At 42.8% G+C, this 25,782-nt stretch overlaps 1 protein-coding gene across 3 annotated transcripts in view; it reads right to left on the bottom strand.

Annotated features, from left to right (window-relative positions):
• Window positions 1-25,782, bottom strand: part of LOC100350055 (ras and EF-hand domain-containing protein) — a 245,165-nt gene that overhangs the window by 42,506 nt on the left and 176,877 nt on the right. For all 3 annotated transcript variants that reach the window (XM_089336421.1, XM_070050197.2, XM_070050193.2), the window contains exons 2-5: window positions 18,970-19,116; window positions 13,404-13,494; window positions 5,892-5,987; window positions 1,218-1,295 (exon numbers count right to left, since the gene is read on the bottom strand). In XM_089336421.1, the coding sequence (XP_089192547.1) occupies window positions 1,218-1,295; window positions 5,892-5,987; window positions 13,404-13,494; window positions 18,970-18,998 (294 nt within the window). In that variant the 5' untranslated portion in view covers window positions 18,999-19,116. The remainder of the gene's footprint in view (window positions 1-1,217; window positions 1,296-5,891; window positions 5,988-13,403; window positions 13,495-18,969; window positions 19,117-25,782) is intronic.

Here is a 25,782-nt window from a genome sequence, read left to right as displayed (position 1 = left end):
GAAAGACCCAATGAAAATAAGTTCAGGGACGACATATAGGTATCAAGTCCCAATCAGCCCTGTTAAGAACTGAAATGTCATGGATTTCAAAATTAATATTTCCAGGGAGAAAAATAAAACAAATTTCACGAATTGGGAAAAATAAATAAGAAGTCTTAAAATATCACTGATATCATGAAGATAGTACAGTTTTTTTAAAAAAATGTATTTACTTTATTTGGGAGGGGGGAGGGCGGAGACTGACTTTCTCTCATCTGCTGGTTCACCTCCCGAATGCCCTCAACAGCCAGGGCTGGGCCAGCCAAAGCAGGGAGACAAGAACTCCACCCAGGGCTTCCATGTGGGTGGTAGGCACCCCTGGTATTTGGGCCATTACCTGCTGCCCTCTAAGGGATACCTTAGCAAGAAGCTGCAACCAGGAGTAGAGGAGGGATTTGAACCCAAACACCCCAATATAAATGAGGCATCTCAACTGTTATGCCGAATTCATGCCCTGGTGGTTTCTTCAAACAACCGGAAACTAATAACCCAATCAGAAAATCTAAGAAAACCAAGTAACTCTTTAAGAAGTCATGATCCAAATACTAAGGCAACTAAGGTGCATCAACATTTGGAACTGCTAAGGAATACAGGGAATTCACTTGACCAGACTGGAACCTTCTTTTGAGTCATAGAGGGAAAATGAATGGAGAAGAAGAAATGCAAGCCTACGACCTAGTACCAAAGGTCATAAAAAAGAAAGTGTTCATTACTTACTTTAAAATTTTGGAATCAATCTAAAATCAAAGTAAAGAAAATAAGAAAAAAACAAATGTAAATGTTCTCAACTCCAGCAACCGAATTAATAAAGATATGGTCAGCAGAAGATGTAAAATGGGCTGGAATAGAAAAGTTGAAAGGAGGGCAGGGCAGTTACATCCTTTGCAAAAAGCCTGGATGCAAAAGAGCTGAGGTGATAAGAATGGCATTTACCAATGCGTGGGAAGTCTTTATTACTTTGAATAAAAAAACAAACAACAGCATTCACAATGGGTGGCATATCACTGAGGCCAAAACCCAGTATAAATAATACCTTTGCTCACAGACATTTTAAAGACCTTCTCTGACTGGCCTATTCATTTCTCTTTAAGCTTCTATTCCTGGAACAGTGACATAGCAGCACGATTAAGTTTTTGTTGTCTAACAGGAAGTGTAGGTTAAAAAAAAGTGATTCTTACCATTGATAAATCATAAATTTGTTTTTTTAGTGCAGTCACATCTTCCTTTTGACTTATGTGTTTTGATTGTTCTTCAAGCTGAAAGAGCAAATGAAAGCTGCTGAATTACAAATTCACTTCAAATTGCTTTGGATAAGTATAGGGGTATCCTTGAATAAAGATATGAAAAATATAGAAGTCTTAAATTTTCAACATATATTATTTTGTATATTACTAACCTACATAAAATGCATAAGGATTTGCAGGTTCGTTTTAAATAGTTTAAGCATTTATAAAATATTTTAGCATTAAATGGATTTTCTTGAAAACAACTGAAAGGTCATTTTTGGAAAACACTCAACAAGTAGGCAACTCAATTTTAGCTTTTTTCAATTATGTTCCACTCAAGTTTTGACCTCTATGTTCTGCTTTATAAATTCCATACTTGATACTTTTTGTTCTGTATTATAAGTATGTAGGAATGTCTTAATCTCCCTTCTAAAGTGAAAGACTTTTTAAAAGCAGAATTCATGTCAGATTCACCTATGTTTTCTCCATGACAAACTCAAGAAATGCTTATTGGCTGGCGCCGTGGCTCACTAGGCTAATCCTCCGCCTGCAGCACAGGCACACCAGGTTCTAATCCCGGTCGGGGCGCTGAATTCTGTCCCGGTTGCCCCTCTTCCAGGCCAGCTCTCTGCTGTGGCCTGGGAGTGCAATGGAGGATGGCCCAAGTCCTTGGGCCCTGCACCTACATGGGAGACCAGGAGAAGCACCTGGCTCCTGTCTTCGGATCAGCGTGGTGCGCCGGCCGCAGCGGCCACTGGAGGGTGAACCAGCGGTAAAGGAAGACCTTTCTCTCTCTCTCTCTCTCTCACTGTCCACTCTGCCTGTCAAAAAAATAAATAAATAAATAAAAGAAATGCTTATCAAATTACTGAAATCAAAACCTGTGCATGACATGAAGCTAGACACACACAACACAATTATATAAACACACAAGCATTGGGGCTGGTGCTGTGGCACAACGGGTTAAAGCCCTGGCCTGAAGTGCCGGCATCGCATATGGGTGCTGGTGTTAGTCCCAGCTGCTCCTCTTCTGATCCAGCCTTCTGCTATGGCCTGGGAAAGCAGTAGAAGATGGATCAAGCCCTTGGGCCCCTGCACCCACATGAGAGACCCGGAAGAAGATCCTGGCTTCGGATCAGCGCAGCTCCGGCCGTTGTGGCCAAGTGGGGAGTGAGCCAGTGGATGGAAGACCTCTCTCTCTGTCTCTACCTCTTTCTGTAACTCTGTCTTTCAAATAAATAAAATAAATCTTTTTAAAAAAAGACACAAGCGGGCCGGCGCCGTGGCTCACTAGGCTAATCCTCTGCCTTGCGGCGCCGGCACACTGGGTTCTAGTCCCTGTCAGGGCGCTGGATTCTGTCCCGGTTGCCCCTCTTCCAGGCCAGCTCTCTGCTGTGGCCCGGGAAGGCAGTGGAGGATGGCCCAAGTGCTTGGGCCCTGCACCCCATGGGAGACCAGGAGAAGCACCTGGCTCCTGGCTTCGGATCAGCGCGGTGCGCCGGCCGCAGCACATCGGCCACGGCGGCCATTGGAGGGTGAACCAATGGCAAAGGAAGACCTTTCTCTCTCTCTCTCTCACTGTCCACTCTGCCTGTCAAAAAAAAAAAAAAAAAATACACAAGCATTGCTTTTTGGTTGGGTCATTAGTATTACTGGAATCAACTGTTCAGGAGCACTTATAACATGGAAAACAAAAAATATCTCTCCAACAAATAGCTCACATCCCCCTAGGAACTATGTGGACTTGGGGTGTTCACTTATGGAACATTTATGCACTGATCACAATGGCCCCATATTTCATCAGGTCTGAGATCTTTGACACTGGACTTCACCTTGCCACATACATCAACAAAAAGCTTTTACACTGAGCTGTGTCTCAACTATGCAGCTAACGGTGACTGAGAAGAGCCAATGATTTCAAGATGCATTATGACTTCAAAGAAAAAAAACTGTGAGTAAAGTTGACTTCTTGGGGTCACTGCTGTGGCAAAATGGGTTATGCTGTAGCCTGCAACACCAGCATCCCATAAAAGCACTGGTTGCAGTCTTACTGCTCTACTTCCAATCCAGTTTCTTTTTAATGTGCCTGGGAAAGCAACAGATGATGGCCCAAGGAGTTAGGCCCTTGACACCAAAGTGGGAGACTCAATGGAGTTCTAGGTTCCTGGTTTCTGTCTGGGCCAGCCCCAGGCTCTGCAGCCATCTGGGGGGTGAACCAGCAGATGGAAAATCTCTCTCTCTTGCTCTCTCTGTAATTCTGCCATCGAAATAAATAAATCTTTTTTAAAAAAATGGATTTCTCAGAATAAGTGGCATATGTTATTGGCAAATGTAATCAATTTTGGTAAACTTTTTTAGGGTTGTTAACACTCTTTAACATACTGTCATAAATCATCATACTGTTTTGCATAAGAACCACATCAGGCAGGCACGAAGTCTACTATAAGTATGAAAGCACAAACTGCAGTAAGACAACTCCACGGGGTACTGGCTGTGTGACTTTGAAGAAGTTGCTCAACCTCTCTGGAACTCAATATCTGTAAAAGTAGGATATTTATACCTCCCTGGGAGAAAGTTTGAGAATTAAATTTTCTAAATTATAAAAAGAGTTTAACAAACTACAGTTAATGAAATGCAAGTTATTGTAGTTGGGCAGGACAGTTCATCATCAACCCCTTTTTTACAGATAAGAAACTAACAATGGTCAGAACGGAGCTGCAGGCAGGGTTTAAACCGTTACAGGTTGAACAAGGACTCAGTTCTCATCAGTTACTCCCGACACACAGCCTCCGTTCAGAGCCATTTGGTTTTCACCATAGATGACGTCAGGATAGCAGGGCAAGAAGCTCTGTGTTAGTCTAAAGATCCTGGAAGCCACAGGAATAAGTAAAACCAATGACTTGCAGAATCTGGCTTTGGCACAAGCAGGAGACTGGGCAGAGTATATAGGTATAAAAAGTCAACATAAGGTTGACGTTGGTGACAATTTTCCAAGAAGGCTATTGGGGAGAATTCTTAATCTTGCCAGAGGTTTAACTCAGAATAGTTTGCAAAATACAATTCATTGTCACTCAATCTTACTGTCACATTCAGAACCAATTGGTTTTTTTGTTTTGTTTTGTTTTGTTTTCACAGGCAGAGTGGACAGTGAGAGAGAGAGACAGAGAGAAAGGTCTTCCTTTTGCCGTTGGTTCACCCTCCAATGGCACCGCGCTGATCCGATGGCAGGAGCCAGGTACTTCTCCTGGTCTCCCATGGGGTGCAGGGCCCAAGCACTTGGGCCATCCTCCACTGCACTCCCTGGCCACAGCAGAGAGCTGGCCTGGAAGAGGGGCAACCGGGACAGAATCCGGCGCCCCGACCGGGACTAGAACCTGGTGTGCCGGTGCCGCAAGGCGGAGGATTAGCCTGTTGAGCCGCGGCACCGGCCAAAACCAATTGTTTTTTAATTACCTGTTTCCGGCTGGCGCCGCGGCTCACTAGGCTAATCCTCCGCCTAGCGGCGCCGGCACACCGGGTTCTAGTCCCGGTTGGGGCGCCAGATTCTGTCCCGGTTGCCCCTCTTCCAGGCCAGCTCTCTGCTGTGGCCCGGGAGTGCAGTGGAGGATGGCCCAAGTGCTTGGGCCCTGCACCCCATGGGAGACCAGGAAAAGCACCTGGCTCCTGGCTCCTGCCATCGGATCAGCACGGTGCGCCAGCCGCAGCGCACCGGCCGCGGCGGCCATTGGAGGGTGAACCAACGGCAAAAGGAAGACCTTTCTCTCTGTCTCTCTCTCTCTCACTGTCCACTCTGCCTGTCAAAAAAAAAAAAAAATACCTGTTTTCATTTTAACTACTAGGTATGCAAACAGCCCACGTGTAACAATGGAGTGGAATACTGTACTGGAAACAACTTGTACCAGTGGTGAGCATCTATCTAAGTTAGCATCTCTTCCCAGTTCTGCATTTAGTCTTGTCAACTTGGTAGTGTGAAATTAATAATGGTGGGAGTCTTTGATACCATGGAAATCAGCAAACTTTAGAAATCCCTCTCATCTCTCTGCATCCCACTTCCGAGTCACTTGTTAAATGTCTGATAGCACATGACTGAATGAAACCGCCAAAGCCCAAACCAGATCACACCTCTGCGGATACCTCGGCAAGTTCTTCCCTGTCTCCGGCTGATCAGAAGGGGTCCCTTGGGTCTGGGGCTTTCTTCTTAAAGGAGCAATATGCATTATGTGACTAATATTCACAGACGAGCTATCAGTTAACTAGGAGTAGGAGAACAGAAGCACACGACCAAGAGAGACCGTGCCACACACTGTCAAGAAGTGTGCAGTGCACTCGGCAAAGGGGACTGAAGGGTATCTGGTTGATGCAAATCAAAGGAATCAAAGTGGGGTTTGATGGACAACTCTTCAAGGGATCAGATACATTTTTTAAATCTATGGAAAAGCTAGGTAGCCTCTGGAAATGGAGGGGAAACTCAAGTACCCTTAAAAAAAAATCTTAGTAAGAAGTCAGCTTGACTCTGGAATCTGATTCTATCTGCCACCTCAATGCAATTTCAAATTTTTTAGTCATTGCGTGAAACACTCGTTGATACTGAGGCTGTTCCTGAAAGTTCGGCTACTACATCCTTACCTTTTTTAGTTTTTTTATTGTCACCTGCAGATCCCCTACTTCTGTTTCATACTGACGTCTGAGATCAGTGAGAGCTTCCTCAGCTTTGCGTTTTTCCTACAAGAAAAACAGAAATATTTTGTTGATTTAAATAGATTCAGACTCTTAAACAGCCTTCAAGACTCCGTAGGTGAAAACATTTTGTGTCAAATGAAGGCTGACCTCAATTCTCCTACCTGTAGGGAGGGAGGAGTAGGAAGGGATGATAGACAGAAAGCAAATAACTTTAAACACGCAGGAGTTCTGGAGTTGGAGCCTGCAAAAGTGAAAAGAACTGTAGAATCCCCACAACCTGCATCCATACATCACCCTGGAGTGACAGCTCTGAGACCATACCTACATTGTGATAAAGGGTAATAGCACACCAGTTAAGTAATGATTACTACTATTATTAGTTAAAATATGGCCCTGCTTTTGGGAGAATGGACATTTTGATGATATTGATTCTTCCAATCCATGAGCATGGAAGATTTTTCCATTTCTTGGTATCCTCTTCTATTTCTTTCTTTAAGGTTTTGTAATTTTCATCGTAGAGATCTTTAACGTCCTTGGTTAAGTTGATTCCAAGGTATTTGATTGTTTTTGTAGCTATTGTGAATGGGATTGATCTTAGAAGTTCTTCCTCAGCCATGGCATTGTCTGTGTATACAAAGGCTGTTGATTTTTGTGCATTGATTTTATACCCTGCTACTTTGCCAAACTCTTCTATGAGTTCCAATAGTCTCTTAGTGGAGTTCTTTGGGTCCCCTAAATACAGAATCATGTCATCTGCAAAGAGGGATAGTTTGAGTTCTTCCTTCCCAATTTGTATCCCTTTAATTTCTTTTTCTTGCCTAATAGCTCTGGCTAGAACCTCCAGAACTATATTGAATAGCAGTGGTGAGAGTGGGCATCCCTGTCTGGTTCCAGATCTCAGTGGAAATGCTTCCAACTTTTCCCCATTCAATAGGATGTTGGCTGTGGGTTTTTCATAGATTGCTTTGATTGTATTGAGGAATGTTCCTTCCAAACCCAGTTTGCTTAGAGTTTTCATCATGAACGGGTGTTATATTTTATCAAATGCTTTCTCGGCATCTATTGAGAGAATCATATGGTTTTTCTTCTGCAGTCTGTTAATGTGGTGTATCACATTGATTGTCTTGCGCACATTAAACCATCCCTGCATACCAGGGATAAATCCCACTTGGTCTGGGTGGATGATCTTTCTGATGTGTTGTTGCATTCTATTGGCGAGGATTTTATTGAGGATTTTTGCATCTATGTTCATCAGGGATATTGGTCTGTAATTCTCTTTCAGTGCTGCATCTTTCTCTGGCTTAGGGATTAAGGTGATGCTGGCTTCATAGAAAGAATTTGGGAGGATTCCCTCTTCTTCGATTGTTCTGAATAGTTTGAGAAGAATTGGAGTTAGTTCTTCTTTAAACGTCTGGTAGAATTCAGCAGTGAATCCATCTGGTCCTGGGCTTTTCTTTGTTGGGAGGGCCTTTATTACTGTTTCAATTTCTGTCTCAGTTATGGGTCTGTTTAGGTTTCCGATGTCTTCCTGGTTCAATTTAGGCAGGTTGCATGTGTCCAGGAATCTATCCATTTCTGATAGGTTTCCCTGTTTGCTGGCATACAAGTCCTTGTAGTAATTTCTGATGATTCTTTTTATTTCTGTGGTGTCTGTTGTTACATTTCCTTTTTCATCTCTGATTTTATTGATTTGGGTCTTTTCTCTTCTTTTTTTAGTTAGTTGGGCCAATGGGGTGTCAATTTTGTTTATTTTTTCAAAAAACCAGCTCCTCGTTTGGCTGATTTTTTGTAATGTTTTTCTTGATTCAATCCTGTTGATTTCTTCTCTGATTTTAATTATTTCTCTTCTCCTACTAGATTTGGGTCTGATTTGCTGTAGGTTTTCTAGATCCTTGAGGTGAATTGAAAGCTCATCTATTTGGTGTCTTTCCAATTTCTTGATGTAGGCACCTATTGATATAAACTTTCCTCTTAACACTGCTTTTGCTGCGTCCCATAAGTTTTGGTATGTTGTGCTGTTATCCTCATTTACTTCCAGAAAGTTTTTGATTTCTCTTTTGATTTCTTCTATGACCCATTGTTCATTCAGGAGCATGTTGTTCAATCTCCATGTGTTTGCGTATGCTCTAGGGATTCCTGAGTTGCTAATTTCCAACTTCATTCCTTTATGGTCTGAGAAGCTGCATGGTATGATTCTAATTCTTTTGAATTTGCTGAGACTTGCTTTATGGCCTAGTATGTGGTCAATCCTAGAGAAGCTTCCATGTACTGCTGAGAAGAATGTAAACTCTTTAGCTGTAGGATTGAAAGTTCTGTATATATCTGTTAGTAATTTCAGATTCAATGCAATACCAATCAAGATACCGAAGACCTTCTTCTCAGATCTGGAAAAAATGGTGCTGAAATTTATATGGAGGCACAAGAGACCTCGAATAGCTAAAGCAATCTTGTACAACAAAAACAAAGCCGGAGGCATCACAATACCAGATTTCAGGACATACTACAGGGCAGTTGTAATTAAAACAGCATGGTACTGGTACAGAAACAGATGGATAGACCAATGGAACAGAATTGAAACACCAGAAATCAACCCAAACATCTACAGCCAACTTATATTTGATCAAGGATCTAAAACTAATTCCTGGAGCAAGGACAGTCTATTCAATAAATGGTGCTGGGAAAATTGGATTTCCACGTGCAGAATCATGAAGCAAGACCCCTACCTTACACCTTACACAAAAATCCACTCAACATGGATTAAAGACCTAAATCTACGACCTGACACCATCAAGTTACTAGAGAACATTGGAGAAACCCTTCAAGATATTGGCACAGGCAACGAATTTCTAGAAAAGACCCGGGAGGCACAGGCAGTCAAAGCCAAAATCAACTATTGGGATTGCATCAAATTGAGAAGTTTCTGTACTACAAAAGAAACAGTCAGGAGAGTGAAGAGACAACCGACAGAATGGGAAAAAATATTTGCAAACTATGCAACAGATAAAGGGTTAATAACCAGAATCTACAAAGAGATCAAGAAACTCCACAAAAACAAAACCAACAACCCACTTAAGAGATGGGCCAAGGACTTCAATAGACATTTTTCAAAAGAGGAAATCCAAATGGCCAACAGGCACATGAAAAAATGTTCAAGGTCATTAGCAATCAGGGAAATGCAAATCAAAACCACAATGAGGTTTCACCTCACCCCAGTTAGAATGGCTCACATGCAGAAATCTACCAACAACAGATGCTGGCGAGGATGTGGGGAAAAAGGGACACTAACCCACTGTTGGTGGGAATGCAAACTGGTCAAGCCACTATGGAAGTCAGTCTGGAGACTCCTCAGAAACCTGAAGATAACCCTACCGTTCGACCCAGCCATCCCACTCCTTGGAATTTACCCAAAGGAATTTAAATTGGCAAACAAAAAAGAGGTCTGCACCCTAATGTTTATTGCAGCTCAATTCACAATAGCTAAGACCTGGAACCAACCTAAATGCCCATCAGCGATAGACTGGATAAAGAAATTATAGGATATGTACTCTTTAGAATACTATACCGCAGTAAGAAACAACGAAATCCAGTCATTTGCAACAAAATGGAGGAATCTGGAACACATCATGCTGAGTGAAATAAGCCAGTCCCGAAGGGACAAATACCATATGTTCTCCCTGATCGGTGACGACTGACTGAACACCAAGAGGGAAACCTGTTGGAGTGAGGTGGACACTATGGGAAATGGTGGCTTGATCAGCATAGCCCTGACTGTTAATGAACAACTAAATACATTATCCCTCTTAGTAGTTTTTTTTATCTGTTCTACTTAATATGACTGGTTTAGATCTGTAATTGATGCACAGTTATTCTTAAGTGTTGAAAATTAACTGAAATGTGATCCCTGTTGAACATGGGAGTGGGAATGGGAGAGGGAAGAGATGTATAATTTGGGACATGCTCAGGCTGACTTGCCCCAAGTGGTGGAGTTGGAAGCATACCAGGGGATTCCAATTCAATCCCATCGAGGTGGCATGTACCAATGCCATCTCACTGTTCCAGGTGATCAGTTTCAGTTCACAGTTGGTCATGGTGAAGGGACTGGGAGTCAAAGGGAGCACATAGACAAGTCTAGTACCTGCTAACGCTAACTGATGGAGTAAATAAAGGGGAGAGTGATCCAACATGGGAAGTGAGATACTCAGCAGACTCATAGAATGGCAGATGTCCTAAATAGCACTCTGGCCTCAGAATCAGCCCTACAGGCATTCGGAGCTGGCTGAAAAGCTCATGAGAGTATTTCAGGCATGGAAAGCCAAGACACTCTGGCAAAAGATCTCTGCGAGTGAGATCCCAGTGGAAAGAACAGGTCATCAAAGAAGGAGGTACCTTTCTCTGAAGGGAGGAGAGAACCTCCACTTTGACTATGACCTTGTCTAAACAAGATAAGAGTCGGAGAACTCAGAGGGCTTCCATAGCCTTGGAAACTCATGACTGGAGCATAGGGAGATTACTGATGCCATAGACAGGAGTGTCAATTGGTAAAGTCAACAACAGGAGTCACTGTGCACTTACTCCTCATGTAGGATCTCTATCCTTAATGTGCTGTACATTGAGATTTAATGCTATAACGAGTACTCAAACAATATATTTCACTTTGTGTTTCTATGGGGGTGCAAACTGTTGAAATCCTTACTTAATGCATACTAAACTGATCCTCTGTAAAAAAAAAAAAAGAAATTATCAATTCCCAACTTGACTCTCACTGGGATTAAACATGACAATAGGTCTGCTCTGATTTCATCATCATTTAAAAAAATCATCTATTATTTTTCACTTTATGTTTCTGTGTGGGAGCAAACTGTTGAAATCCATACTTAATGTATACTAAGCTGATCTTCTGTATATTAAGATAATCGAAAATGAATCTTGATGTGAATGGAAGGGGAGAGGGAGTGGGAAAGGGGAGGGTTGTGGGTGGGAGGGACGGTATGGGGGGGAAGCCATTGTAATCCATAAGTTGTACTTTGGAAATTTATATGCATTAAATAAAAGTTAAAAAAAAATAAAATAAAATAAAATAAAATATGGCCCTGCTAAGAGCTCCAATATGTGCCTAAGTCGTCATGTCATCAGGACTCAGGAAGGTATAGTTAGTGGACGTGCCCTTTTTCTGAGAGTGCATGCTTTATCTGAAATCAAATCCTATCATTGCAAATTTCTATGTAAATGTGTCCCCATTAGCTGGTTTTTCTCCATTATGTCCCTTCTCATTTTTCTCTTATTAAATTGTATAATTGCAAATGCCCTGTTCAGAATTCAAACATCTTTATGTTTATAACCAGTGAAATCTCATGTATAAATATTCACTGACATATCAAGAATGGCCTCATGGACATGGGGACATTGCAAATTGATATTCTAGTGGGGGAAGACAGAAAACAGAGATGACTTCAGGAAATGATACTAAGAAAAACCAGAGAGATAGGGCAGAAAACGGTCTGAGGGGGGTGAGGGTGGGCACCTCCCCCAAGGTGCACGATACCGCATTTGCACACTTGCCGCAGGTGGGGCTCCTACTGCCCTCTCACCGGCTGTTGAGCCTGAGCAAGCTGCTTAACTTCCTTGTATGCCTCCATTTACTTAATGGGTTATTATGAGGATTCTATTAAATAATCCAAGTAAATTAAATACTCCTTGACAATTACATGCTCCATATAAATCCAAAAAATCTGTGTGAAATGCTTAGTAGAAGAGCAACGTTTTCCCTACTGGTACTCTTTTTCTAAAGTGGCTATCTGGAGTTCATCCAGCTTTACGGGGGAGACAACAAGTATTGCCTACTCCCATAGGTAGATGAAGACAGTGGGGCCGCACAGTGAGCTGCTCATGTAGGCATCAAAACAGACCTGGATGCAAGTCTTTCTACCCAGATATAACTACTTTTACAGTTTAAAAATACTTTATTAAAAATGAATAAAGGAAATAAACACTCTAGCTTATTCCAGTTCCAGTCTGTACAAGTAGGTGTGGGGGTGAGATGGAGGTTATTGCAGTCATGAGGTGAGAAATGGTGGTGGCTGGGAGAAACTCTTCAGATTTGTGGCACACTGATCTGGAAGGAATATTTTACAATTCCTGCAATGAGACCAGAACTTGTCTTATACCAAAAGCAGACAAAGACATTAAAACTACAAGCCATTACCTCATATGAGTTCAGATGTAAATATGATAGATAAAATTTAGCGAACTGAATTCAACAATGTATATAAAAGATAATTCATCATGGCCAACTGGGTCCTGTCTCAAGAGCACAAGTTTGTTTTCACACCCAACAATCAGTCAGTGTAATTCAGTCAACATAATTCAAAACAAACTATAAAAAAGGAAAAGAAACCTGATCATTTCAGTAGACACAGAAAAAGCACCTGACAAAATCCAAGACTTATTCCTGATTAAAACAACAACTGCAATGACTCTCAGTGAACTAGGCACACAGAGGAACGTCAACTTAATATAGGGGATTTATGAACACACCCGTAACACCAAATTTAAAGACAAAAGACTGAATGTAGACAACGACACCAACTCTCATCATTTTTATTGCTCTAACCAGTATGATGTGGCAAGAAAAACAGAAAGCATCATTCAGATCAGAAAGACAAGCAAAACTGCCCTCATTCACATATTGCATCAACCTAAAAAAACTACCATAAAAAGCTACTAAGGTAAACAATGCAAGCAACACTACAGCATATAATGGCTCAAATGAATGAATAAAAATAGAAACTTTAACCTCACACTAACCACTCCAAGAAATATATTTCTATTTTCTGTTTTCAGTAACCATTAGTCACCATTAGTTTTTAAAGGGGAAAAGATAATTATTGATTCAAAAGAAATACTGAAGATAGCATGTGACTTTCAACTTTAAACAGTTCTGCCAGTGTTGAATAAAGGTATATTACATTGCAAAACACCAAAGTTTGAAGACAGATTTTTCATTTCACTGTAACCTAGACCTAAACTTGGCAGCAGACAAGGACAGAGATGGGTATGTCAACCCATCCTCTCCACCAAAGGCTGGTTCCGCCACCTCCTCAGGCCACATTACTCAGATCACCTCTGCCCCTCTGCTCTCCCTCTCACAACACCTTTTTGCCATCAGTCATCCAACCTCAGCAGTCTCCTCTCCTAGTCACTGCCTATTATCCACATTGTTCCTCTGCTGTACTCAGCACTATCAGTAGTTATCTGCTTTATGTATTTCCTCTATTACTCTCTCTTTCTTCTTACTCCAACTCCAAAAAACACCACCACTAGAAAACCCAACAATGGCAACATTTGTGGGAGCCTGGATTTGTTGTACCCACACCCACGAGTGCTTGGGGTCTTGTCCATAAAAAGTGCTCCATAAAAAGTTGCTGAATGAACAGCCAGTCCAGCCAATCCCACACTTACATCTTTCCGTGTCTTATGTTCTGCAGCCTGAATCCTCTGATCCATTTCCTCTTCCAACTCACTCAACTGCATGGCTGCCTTGTCCTGGGCTCTGAAACGCAAAGGATGCATCTTTCCATTATACACTTGGACTTGTCACGTGAAGAGAAAGCTATAAACTCACCCATTTGGAGGCCCAAATTTTATACATGAGGAGAAACACACCATTCAAAATAATATTGGCCGGCGCCATAGCTCAATAGGCTAATCCTCTGCCTGCGGCGCCAGCACACCGGGTTCTAGTCCCAGTCAGGGCGCCGGCTTCTGTCCCGGTTGCCCATCTTCCAGGCCAGCTCTCTGCTATGGCCCAGGAGTGCAGTGGAGGATGGCCCAGGTCCTTGGGCCCTGCACCCCATGGGAGACCAGGAGAAGCACCTGGCTCCTAGCTTCGGATCAGCGCGGTGCGCCGGCCGCAGCGCGCCAGCCACAGCAGCCATTGGAGGGTGAACCAACGGCAAAAGGAAGACCTTTCTCTGTCTCTCTCTCACTGTCCACTCTGCCTGTCAAAAAAAAATATATAGTAATAATATTACCCTTGTCTTCCATGTAAGAAAATGGGATTGGAAATTTAACCATTTGGATATAAAATGTTATTAAAATTAGATATTGAATAAATTCGATTAAATTATATTAAACTAGATCATGGTAAAAACATATACATTTATACATAAATATACAAATAACAAATCACTGTAAGGCTCCCAATAAATTCTGAATATTCTTAAATCCCTTTTACTATGATTTACAACCCTGGATCCTACCCTCCCAAAATAAAAGACATCATGCTATAGAGACAGCTAGATATAATTTTGAGACATGAAACTCACAATATTATATGCTGAAGTTAGAAAGGTAAAGAGGATCTTGACAATTAATAATTCCCCTAAAGTTCTAGATAAGGTATATATAAGGTTGCATTTAGAAAAATTCTTTTTCTTTTTTTTTTTTTTTTTTTTTTTTACAGGCAGAGTGGACAGTGAGAGAGAGAGACAGAGAGAAAGGTCTTCCTTTTGCTGTTGGTTCACCCTCCAATGGCCCCCGCGGCCGGCGCACTGCGGCCAGTGCACCACTCTGATCTGAAGCCGGGAGCCAGGTGCTTCTCCTGGTCTCCCATGGGGTGCAGGGACCAAGGACTTGGGCCATCCTCCACTGCACTTCAGGGCCACAGCAGAGAGCTGGCCTGGAAGAGGAGCAACCGGGACTAGAACTCGGCGCCCCGACCGGGACTAGAACCCGGGATGCCGGCACCGCAGGCAGAAAAATTCTTTTTCTATTATGCATATATTGTTTACTGCTTGAATTTTTTCAAATATCAATGTAAAAAATTTACCTACCCCTACTAATTAATATTATTTTCCTGCTACTGTAAGTTCAGTCAAACCCACTTAGAATACACAAAGTCTCATGAAAGTCTAACAAAATGCAACACTAATTCATTGTTTTAATTCTAGACAAATCTATTCCTTCTTGGCCTTATAAACTCATACATCTTTCCATCTTGTTTCCCCCATTCTTCTCCACAAAGGGGCCAAAGTGTATGCTTGGGTTTGAGCTGTTTTGTGATTCTTAAAAGTAGCTCTTTAGGGAGCAGACAGCTCTTGTATATAGTGTCAGACACCTAGTGAGAGGGCCCATGTAAGAAAACTTTTAAGAAAATATTTATTCATTCATTAATTCATTTGAAATGCAGAATATCAGGGTGGGGGCTGGGGGCAAAGAGAGAGAGAGAGAGAATAAATATCTGAGAATCTTCCATCAGCTGGTTCACTCCCAAATGGCTGCAAAGGCCAAGGTTGGGTCAGGATAAAATCAGGTGGCTGGAACTCCATTCTGGTCTCCCACATAAGTGGCAAGTGCCCAAGCACTTGGGCCTTCATCTGCTGTACCCCAGCGTGGACATTAGCAGAGAGCTGGATCAGAAGCAGAACAGCTAGGACACAAATCTGCACTCTGATATGAGATGCCAGCATTGCAAATGACAGTTTAAAATGCTGTGCCACAACTCTGCCCTGAAAACCACGTTTTTTTATATGTTCTATTTTGCAATGTATTTTTCAGTTATAATATTTTTAAAAACAATGAGAAAGATTATCTGTCTCATGGCCTGGATTGATTTTAGAAAAACCTTAACACATGTTAAAAGGCAACTTGTTCAAAATAAAGCTATCTTCCATTTCATATTCCACTTATTCACCCCACAGTATCTCAGAGTAATTTTGGTGGAGATTAACTGGACAATTCATATATGTGCACTACATTTAACAGACTGTTGTGTTTGTCCTGAGAGGCAGGTAATAGGATAATTAAGTCTCCCATAGCCTAGGACCTTTCCCCTCATTAACAATCTACAATCAAATACAGTGAGAATTGTAGTATTAAAGTGTGATGTTTATTTGTGGGGATGGGTAAGCCAAGATTTACAAAGAGTGATAGAATATTTTTATCCATATTGAACACATGACTAGTTTTTGTTTTATAAAATTAAGGTAGGAATGGGGCCGGCGCCGCGGCTCACTAGGCTAATCCTCCACCTAGCAGCGCCAGCACACCGGGTTCTAGTCCCGGTCGGGGCGCCGGATTCTGTCCCGGTTGCCCCTCTTCCAGGCCAGCTCTCTGCTGTGGCCCGGGAGTGCAGTGGAGGATGGCCCAGGTGCTTGGGCCCTGCACCCCATGGGAGACCAGGAAAAGCACCTGGCTCCTGGCTCCTGCCATCGGATCAGCGTGGTGCGCCAGCCGCAGCGTGCCAGCCGCGGCAGCCATTGGAGGGTGAACCAACGGCAAAAGGAAGACCTTTCTCTCTGTCTCTCTCTCTCACTGTCCACTCTGCCTGTCAAAAAAAAAAAAAAATTAAGGTAGGAATGGGAATAATGCCTAACTATCAGTATCACTGCAATACTGATACTGAGTTCTGTCAAGGTGTGGCTTGGACACACTCCTGCCCATGTGTGAGGTGAGTTCTGCATGGCCATTCTGCCTCTCAGGTGCAGGGTGAAGGCAGGACAAGTGAGGGTGTGGCTTGAAGCAGTGAAGTCAAAAGCCAGGCACTTGGACCACATTTAGAAGAGGACGCATTGAACCAGTTCTCAGCCTGGCCCTTCCACTGGGCTTCTCACGGCAGCCATGATGGTTTCCTTGTCCTCCTTCAGGTTGTGTTTGATGTACTGGACTTCTGTTGCCTTCTCAACGTGGTTGTCGCTCCTTGCAGCCTGTGAGTTCTCTTCCTAGCCTTCTCCATCACCTCACCTTGGTCCTCAGCCTTACTATTCCTGCAACAGCTTGTGACAGCAGTGGGCCAGGTGGGTGGCTTCACGTAGGCCTGCAGGTCTGGGACAGCACCAAGAGATGGGCCCAGTGGGACATAACTCCTCGGAAGCACACATGAGCAGAATTTCCAAATGCAAAGGGGAGGTTAGGTTGGTGGGGCTTAGGCATACATGCAACAACCTGTCCCTGAAGTCAAACCAAGAGGGACTGGAGCAGGAGCTGTGGGAAACTGTTCTTACTAATTTTTCTTTTCCAAATACAATTAACAAATCCCATCTCTATGAAGGCAGAGCATATTGATTTTTTAAAAAGTTAGAAATGGAAAAATGTGGGTTATAGGGATCCCACAATTGCTTTATTTAGCAATTATCTACTTTGGAGATAATCATCACTTTACAATGGTGGAGGGTTCAGATTAAAACTTAAATGTGTGTGTGCGTGTGTGTGTGTGTGTGTGTGATTTTCTTTTGTCCTCTCATAGCTACATGTCCAATTATCAAGCTTTTCACATGAACGCATCTTGCCTGCTTTAGTAGGTTATCAGTGACTTGAAAAGCAGTCACCATTGGCATTAGACTTGATTCATTTAAACCAATAACATGCTGTTAATAAAAGGTAGAAGACAGAGCTCAAATACAAGACCTCCTCCACCTTCTAGTCTGATGCACCTCTGTTGTACCATCTTAATTTTTTTTATACTTACGTGCATCTTCACACCATGTACATTAGTTTAACTTCTACATAAAATCACAGAAAAATGCTGTGGGGGGGGGGGAAATACCATAGTTTTATACATGTAAAAATGTGACTAACAATACTGCTTTCTGATCTTGTTTACCTTCTGCTCACCTGAAATCCTGCCCAAGGTCATGTTAACCATTTGAAAATTATTCTACTTTCTGTTTATGACACCTGCTATTTGAAGTCTAAAGATTATGTATCTCCACAGAGCTTTATTTTTTTTTTAAATCAACTCTGGGGGGGCCAGCACTGTGGTGCAGCAGGTTAAAGCCCTGGCCTGAAGCACCAGCATCCCATATGGGCACCAGTTCTAGTCCCGGGTGCTCTAGCTCCCATCCAGCTCTCTGCTATGGCCTGGGAAAGCAGCAGAAGATGGCCCAAGCCCTCAGGCCCCTGCACTTGTATGGGAGACCCGGAAGAAGCTCCTAGCTTCAAATCGGTGCAGCTCCAGCCATTGTGGCCAACTGGGGAGTAAACCATCAAAAGGATGACTTCTGCCTCTCCTCTCTGTGTAATTCTAACTTTCAAATAAATAAATAAATAAATCTTTTAAAAAATCAACTCTGGGATTATCAATTCTCTCTTTGCCATCATCCTTTTTTCCAGCTATTTCTTTTAAGTATCCACTCCAAAACATGTGGGACTACTCCTCAATATTTTCTCTTTGCACTTCTTCATTCTAAGCAACTATTTTTTTTCCGATAAATCAGGGTAGTCTATAATGATGCAGCATTTGTTGAACGATTTCTAATTCCTAGTAAAATGTCTAGTGTGCTAGAATCAGCCAATGTTATCTACTTCCAAGTTCCAACCAGGACACTGGGAACTCATTCTTCAGGTGCAAGTGCAAAGCTAAAAAACTGAGACCTACCCTCAACACAGAAACAAGGATGGATGGCCCTTGGTTACAAGTGCAAGGGCTGGTTCACAAGCAGCCATTCAAACACTTCCTGAAAGAGGGACCTTTAGAACATAGACCCTGCCCAGGTGAGGTGGGCTAGTGAAAGGCAAAGCAGCACTGCTGAGTAGCCGCCTCATGCTACACACTAAGTCAGGGGCTTTGTCCCAGACATAAGCTACTAAGTCTCAACCCCCTGAGGAGGTGAATATTTTCATCCTTTTACATATGCAAGAACTGAGGCTCCAGGAGATTAGCAAAGCTGCCCCCAGGCCTCACACCCGTAGCTGACCAACACAGGCTTAAGATGGAGACTTGCCTAACTCTGTTATTTCTTACATGCTTAGTTAGAGTGGCAAGATACACAATAAATCTCTGGATTGCTGTGTATCAAATAACTGCTTATGGAGAATTTATATACTAGGATCACCATGACCTCCTGACTGATTGCTGGCTGCCTCTGTAAGTCCCTGTCTGACTCAACTTCCCCTGTGCTGGCTTAATTGAGAAGGGTTTACATTCTTGAGTTCAGGAAGTCCACCTGTGGCATCCTGTGATGCTCAGTCCATTTTCCACTCCGTTCACGGCCCCTCTGTGTCTCTCAGGAAGGAAGGACTTCCATACCTCTTCACTGCAATGGCCAGGTTTTCCATTTCTGTGCTCTGAAGTCTGATCTCACGGATAAAATTCTTTATGACATGTTCATACGGCTGAATCAGTCTTGGCTCCACGAGGTTGATGTTTTGATATAGGATACCTACTTGTTCTTCCCTGAAACATAAAAATTAAATTAAGCCAATTAAAAAATATAAAGAGGCAAAGTTTAAAGAACACTCTTGGGAATGAGAAACATATGCAAGAAACCACGAAAGGAAAAAACATCAATAAAATAGAATGATTCGTACCGGGGGAGAAGAGAGCAGTCAGACCCTTGTTCCTTTTTCCTCCAGAATCAAAGACAGAGGCCTCTGAGGACAGTGGACATGCATGAGAAGGGGCTAAAGCTAAAGATACTTCTTTTGGTTATTGCTGTTGTTTTTTCAACAGAGAGATAAATAAATTTACAGAAAAATTAGGCAACATTAAACCAATTACCTAATTCTCTGTTTTACCAATCCCTAATAAGATATGTTTTAGCATTTATGGCCCTAAGAATGGATATATCCATTATTCTATGGTCAGTTAAAAATTACTTCATCTAAATTCATATTTATATGAGGGGGTCTTCAAAAAGTTCATGGAAAATGTACATTATCTTTTAATTGTATTTTTCGACAAAACATTTTTGAAGTGCACTCATATTGGTATTTGCACTTTTTAAAAGATTTTGTTTATTGATTTGAGAAGTAGAGTTACAGACAGAGAGAGGGAGAGACAGACAGAAAGGTTTTCCATCCACTGGTTCACTCCCCAAATGGCTACAACAGCCAGAGCTGAACCAATCTCAAGCCAGGAGCCAGGAGCTTCAACTGGGTCTCCCATGTGGGTGCTGAGAACAAAGCACTTGGGCCAACTTCCACTGCCTTCCCAGGACATAGCAGAGAGCCGAATCAGAAGAGCAGCCAGGACACAAACTGGCCCCCATATGGGATGCATAAGTCCCAGACTGTATTTCTGACCAACTGGCATAAATCAGGGCTTCCCCAAACCCTCTCTGCAGATTCATAACTGGTGGAACTACTCACAAAACTCAGGAATACTTTACTTATAAAGAATACAACTCAGGAAGAGTGAAATTGAAGAGATTCTTAGGGCAGGTTATAGTGGTTGTGGGTGCAGAGCCTTTATGGTCTATCTGGTCACACCATCTTGCCAGCACTTTGATGTGCTCACCAGCTAAGAAACCTTCCAAAGGCTACCCTTTGGTGTAGGGGGTAAAAGCCGCTGTCTGCGATGCTGGCATCCCATATGGGCACTGGTTTATGTCCTGAATGCTCTGTTTCCTAACCAGCTCCCTATTGGTGGCCTGGGAAGAGGAGCAGAGGATGACCCAAATGTTTGAGGCCATACCACCCATGTGGGAGACCTGAATACAGTTCCTGGCTCCTGGCTCTGACCTGGCTCAGCGCCTGCCCTTGAGGCCATCTGGGGAGGGAACCAGCAGATGGAAGATCTCCCTGTTTCTCCCTTCCCCTCTCTGTAGCTCTTTCAAATAGATACATAAAAATCTTAAAAAAAAAAAAAAAAAAAAAAAAAAAGAGCCACCATTCAGGGTTCCTTTGCAGGCTCCATTGTATAGGTTTGACAGATTACTCATTACACAGTGGTGATAACCTGATAATCACCTTCCCCCTACTCCCCAGGGGTCAGGGATGGGGTTCAAAGTGCCAACCCTCTTTGTCTTTTTGGCTGCCAACCTCCAAACTGAAGCTATGTGGGGCCCGGGATCCACCAGTCATCTCATTGCCACAAGAAATACACTTATCACTTTGGAGATTCCAAGAATAAGGAGGTCTGTGCCAGGAACCTGGGGCAAAGACCAAATACATACTCCTTATTGTAGCTCAGTATTAATGTGACAATCCCCATACTTGTTACTTAGTACTTTTTATTAAAATATAAAAGATGGGGCAGTGTTGTGGCACAGCAGATTAAGTGACCACCTGTGAGGATGGCATCCCATATGAGCACCAGACGGAGTCTAGGCTATTCTGCTTCTAATCCATTTCCCTACTAATGTGCCTGAGAAAGCAACAGAGGATGAACCAAGTGTTTGGGCCCTGCCATTGGAGACCTGGATGGATTCTAGGGTCCTAGCCTCGGTCTGGCCCAGCCCTGGCTGTTGTGACCATCTAGGGAATAAACCAGTGGATGGAAGATCTCTCTGTCTCTCCCTCTATCTCTGTAACTCCACCTTTCAAATAAATAAATAAATAAATCTTTTTAAAAAGCAGAGATATTTCAAAGTAAAATTGACAAGATCCTATAGCTGATCTGTTAAAAGTAAAAGAGGGTAGGTGCTGCGGCTAGCAGTGCCCTTGGCTCACAGTTTAGGAGTGGGGAGGGGGGTGCAGTAAGTAGAATCTGGCATAGGTGCCTTTTATATCTAGTTAATGAAGCCTGTATAACTCAGCTGCTATCACTGAGGGCCACTGTGCTGTGTGGGCCTAATAAACACACATTCCCCACCACATTCGAAGCTTCCCATGACCAATGGGTTGTACAACCTTGGACAGCTTACATCACTGACCATGCAAACCAACGTTCCGTCTGATTCAGTGGAGAGCTGTGCTTGCTAATATTTAACACAAGCTATGACTGTATGGTGACAGTAGAAGCACTTTTTAAAAGTGAAGAGCATTTGTACCAGTTGAAAGAAATGTCAGAAATTCAGAAAACAGGGAATTCTTTGGGCCTGAAGATGATCACTCACCACAATCCCAGCAACAAAGAACTCTACCACAATTCTCTTCAAGTCTAGAAATGTTAGTGATAGTTAACAGTCATGGGAAAGTTAACTATTTTCACTACTTCATTATTTAGCATTTATCCAGTAATTTCCAGTGCACGATTTTTTTAAAAACATATTTACTTATTTATTTGAAAGTCAGAGTTGCAAAGAGAAGGAGAGGCAGAGAGAGAGAGATCCTACATCCTCTTGTTCACTCCCCAATTGGCCGCAACGCTTGGAGCTGCGCCAATCCGAAGCCAGGAGCTTCTTCTCGGTCTCCCATGCAGGTGCAAGAGCCCAAGGACTTGGGCCATCTTCTACTGCTTTCCCAGGCCATAGCAGAGAGATGGATCAGAAGTGGAGCAGCTGGGACTCAAAGCAGCACCCATATGGAATGCCAGCATTGCAGGTGGCAGCTTTACCCACTATGCCACAGCACCGGCCCCACGATTTATATTTACTATAATTTTATAGTTACTTTCCTGACAATGCAAAATGCCTCTGTCTCCTGCTCCTGATAGAAAGAGATTACTTTTCTCCAGGTGCTTGTCTAATGCTGATAAAGCTTCTGGGCACGCCACTCTAGGAATCAGGATCGATAAGAGCATTTCATCACTACGTATGGGTGCCTAATGACACTGAAGTGGCAGCCAATGAGGACCACTGAGAAATCCCAAACACAGTTCATACCCATTCCCTCACCCACATTCCCAGGGCTTCAGGTCGTGTCGTGTGTTGGTTGAAGGCAGTCTATTAAGGTGCTAAGAGAGTTCAAGAAACAGTATGATAATCTCAGGCCTCAGTAATGAAGAGGTTATATTTCCCAACAGGAATAGATGACACACATATAATAAGATTTAGAATAAATAGTTGTTAGTGAATGCTCAGCATATTCCAGGTATGGTGCTAAGCAATCTATGCATTCCTTTTTTTTTTTTTTTACTACTCACAGTAACCCCGTGAAGGATTTTTCTTACTTTTTGCAGATCAGGCAGGGCTAAGGGTATGTTATGGGCCGAGCTGTGTCTTCCTCCACATCTCTTAGCTGAAGTCCTAACCCCTAGTACCTGAGAAAGTGATCCCATCTGGAGATGGGGTCTTCCCGGAGATAATGACGTTAAAAGGAGTTCATTAAATTGGTTCTCATCCAATCTCTCTGGTTATCTTATAAAAACAAGAGCACTGGGCCCAAACACAAACAGAGGGAAGCCTGAATGGAGACCCAGAGGAAGAGGGTTGTCCATAAAGGACAGATACCCCAGGAGAAACCAGCCCTGCTGGCACCTGGACCTCAGACTCTGAGCCTCCGGAATTGGGATAAAATAAATTTCCGCTGCTTAAGTTCCCCAATCTGCATTTGTTACCACGCATATCCAAGCAGGCCTAAAAAGCAAGTATAGTGCCCAAGGTCACTGAGTGGCAGAATTCGGTTAAAACTCAGTCTCACCCTGGAGGCGTCATAAGCAATCATATCGCTATCTTGCTTCCTAGTTGTGGTAAAACCTGAAATTTGGCAGAAAAAAATAAGTAAGCAGATGTTCAGATCAACCTACAGAACTATGAGACACTGCAGACCATGGGCTCATTAGCTCTGCAGCTTAGTAAAGAATGGCCCTAAGGTGTGACTGTGCGACTGTGAACTTCCCGGGTTAACTCTTGTAGGTAAACTATTCCATCTGTGTAGGTGCCAATTATGAGTCAAAAGAACTACTCAAGTGAAATATTAATAGGCCTGCAGGAGTATGTCATTTTGGTAATAAAAGACAACAGAAAATACATTCTTCTCTGACATCAGAGCTGAGGGCAAATACTGGTTTAAGAGTGAGCCCTATGTATTAGAGAACAGGAAAAAAATTTTTAAAAAACTGCTCCGAGACCGCCTCATGCAATTTCACTGCACAAAATGATCATTAGCTTCTCTGCCTGTCATTTACTGACCACCAGGAGGACATGAAGCATGAAACTGTGCTCTGTAAAAGGAACCCAGCTGTCAGGGATGGCCATCAAGATGTTGTCACCTGCAGTCATTGTTTGCTGGCTAACTGAGCCACAACAAAAATGTTCAGAAGTGAGATGTCCCAGAAGATTCCCTCACTTTCTGCAAATTTCTAAAATGACTAAGAAACATCACCAGGCACCCATTCTCTTGGGTCCCTTATTGGTCCTGGCATTATACAGCATTTCAGGAAGAGTTGACAGGGAGGTGTACACAGAGATTTATTAGAGAAAATGTCTGCCTCTAGCAGAAAATACATGTTGTGATCCACCATTGTGCCAGAACTGCCGGGATGCACTATCTGGTGTCTTTTATGGGATATACAGGGTGACTTGATTTCCCGGAACCCAGGGCACAGAGGTTGCAGCTATGTGACTAATTCTAGGCAATGGTATGGGAACAGAAATGGTGTGCATTTGTCACTTCCATGCTTGGAACCCAAAATCCTTTGCAATATCCTAGCTCACAGCCTTTCATTCTCTTTCTGTCGCCTCCCCTGCCCCAATTCTGCAACTCCCCCTTCCTCCCACTGTTCCACACCATCATAGCTTTAGTGAAAGACCTCCACACAGCAAAGGCACGCATGATGATGGAATGTACTTGGACCCCAGAACCACATGGAGAGAAACTGCTCAGGAGCCCTGTACGGCCTCACCCATCAGCCCGACTGTCTGACACAGACAGAAAGAAGCTCTCCGATCTTGTTAAGTCACTAAGCCATGGAAGCTCTTTGTTAGGTCAGCTTAAGCTGGGAACGATGACGTTATGATTTCCTACTTTGGCATTTTATCATCCTCTTTCAAATTAAAACACTTCCTTATCCCCTTACTTCATAGCTTCATATTAACTAAGTCATAAAACTTTTATTGTCAGGGTGAGTCTTTACCACCACTGCCCACTCCCTTTAGACAGGAAAAACAGACTATCATGCAGCACTTCTACAATGAAGCAGACATTTGTTCAGTACCTTATATTAGTCCCTGCGCTGATTCTAAGTGTTCCCACATACTCTCCTCTGAATCCATCTGACAACACTACGAGGCAGTCATTATTCTATCCCTTTTACTGAGAAGGAAACTCAGGAAGAAAAAGATGAATATATTCTTGACAGCAGAGCTAAAGTCCCGATTCAGTCCATCTGGCTCTAGATTCTGGATCTCCGGGTTGGGGCGGGTGGGAGGACAGGTTGGTTCCTCACATAAAAGTAAGTGCTATACTGCTTTTGAGGGGTCCCAAGTAAATACTTCCATTTAAGAAGATCTGATGTACTATCAACATTTTTTAAAAATTACTTTGGAGGAATATATATATATATATATTTGCTACAAAGACTAACACATTACAAAAGAACTCCTTGAAAGTCTAAAAGCATGATTAAGATTAAAATGGGGTGACTTTTTAATATTTAGTTCTCTTAGAGCTATTTGGGAAAACTTTATCTTTTTTTTAAAGATTTATTTTAGTTATTTGAAAGACAGAGTTAGAGAGAGAGGCAGAGACAGAGAGGTCTTCCATCCTCTGGTTCACTCCCCAAATGTCGGCAATGGCCGGAGCTGCGCTGATCTGAAGCCAGGAGCCAGGAACTTCTTCCAGGTCTCCCATGTGGGGTGCAGGGGCCCAAGGACTTGGGCCATCTTCTACTGCTCTCCCAGGCCGTAGCAGAGAGCTGGATCAGAAGAGGAGCAGCCGGAACTAGAACCAGCGCCCATATGGGATGCCGGCACATTAGGCCAGGGCTTTAACCCGCTGTGCCACAGCGCTAGCCCCAAACTTTGTCATTTGAAGTGAGGCACACTTCCTGTTTCTACCCTGCCTCTATCTGTCTGTGGCTTCATTTAGTTTGTTTTGTGAAACTAGGGAAATATCTGGATTATGCTGAGAGACTGCAAAATAATGCACTTGGTGATTCTTACACTTGATGCAAAAGGCAGAAACAAAATAAAAACAAACCAAAACCCCCACATCATCACAGCAAGAGATAATACTTGGTCTCTTGATCTAAGATTTAAATACTGTGCCCTACATAGGTAGCTAAACACCCATAAATTCT

The sequence above is a fragment of the Oryctolagus cuniculus genome, chromosome 1, assembly GCF_051225735.1.
Source record: "Oryctolagus cuniculus isolate XC-2025 breed Fujian yellow rabbit chromosome 1, ASM5122573v1, whole genome shotgun sequence".
NCBI lineage: Eukaryota > Metazoa > Chordata > Mammalia > Lagomorpha > Leporidae > Oryctolagus > Oryctolagus cuniculus.
The sequence above is the reverse complement of the archived record's forward strand: the minus strand, read 5'-3'. Positions and strand labels throughout refer to the sequence as shown.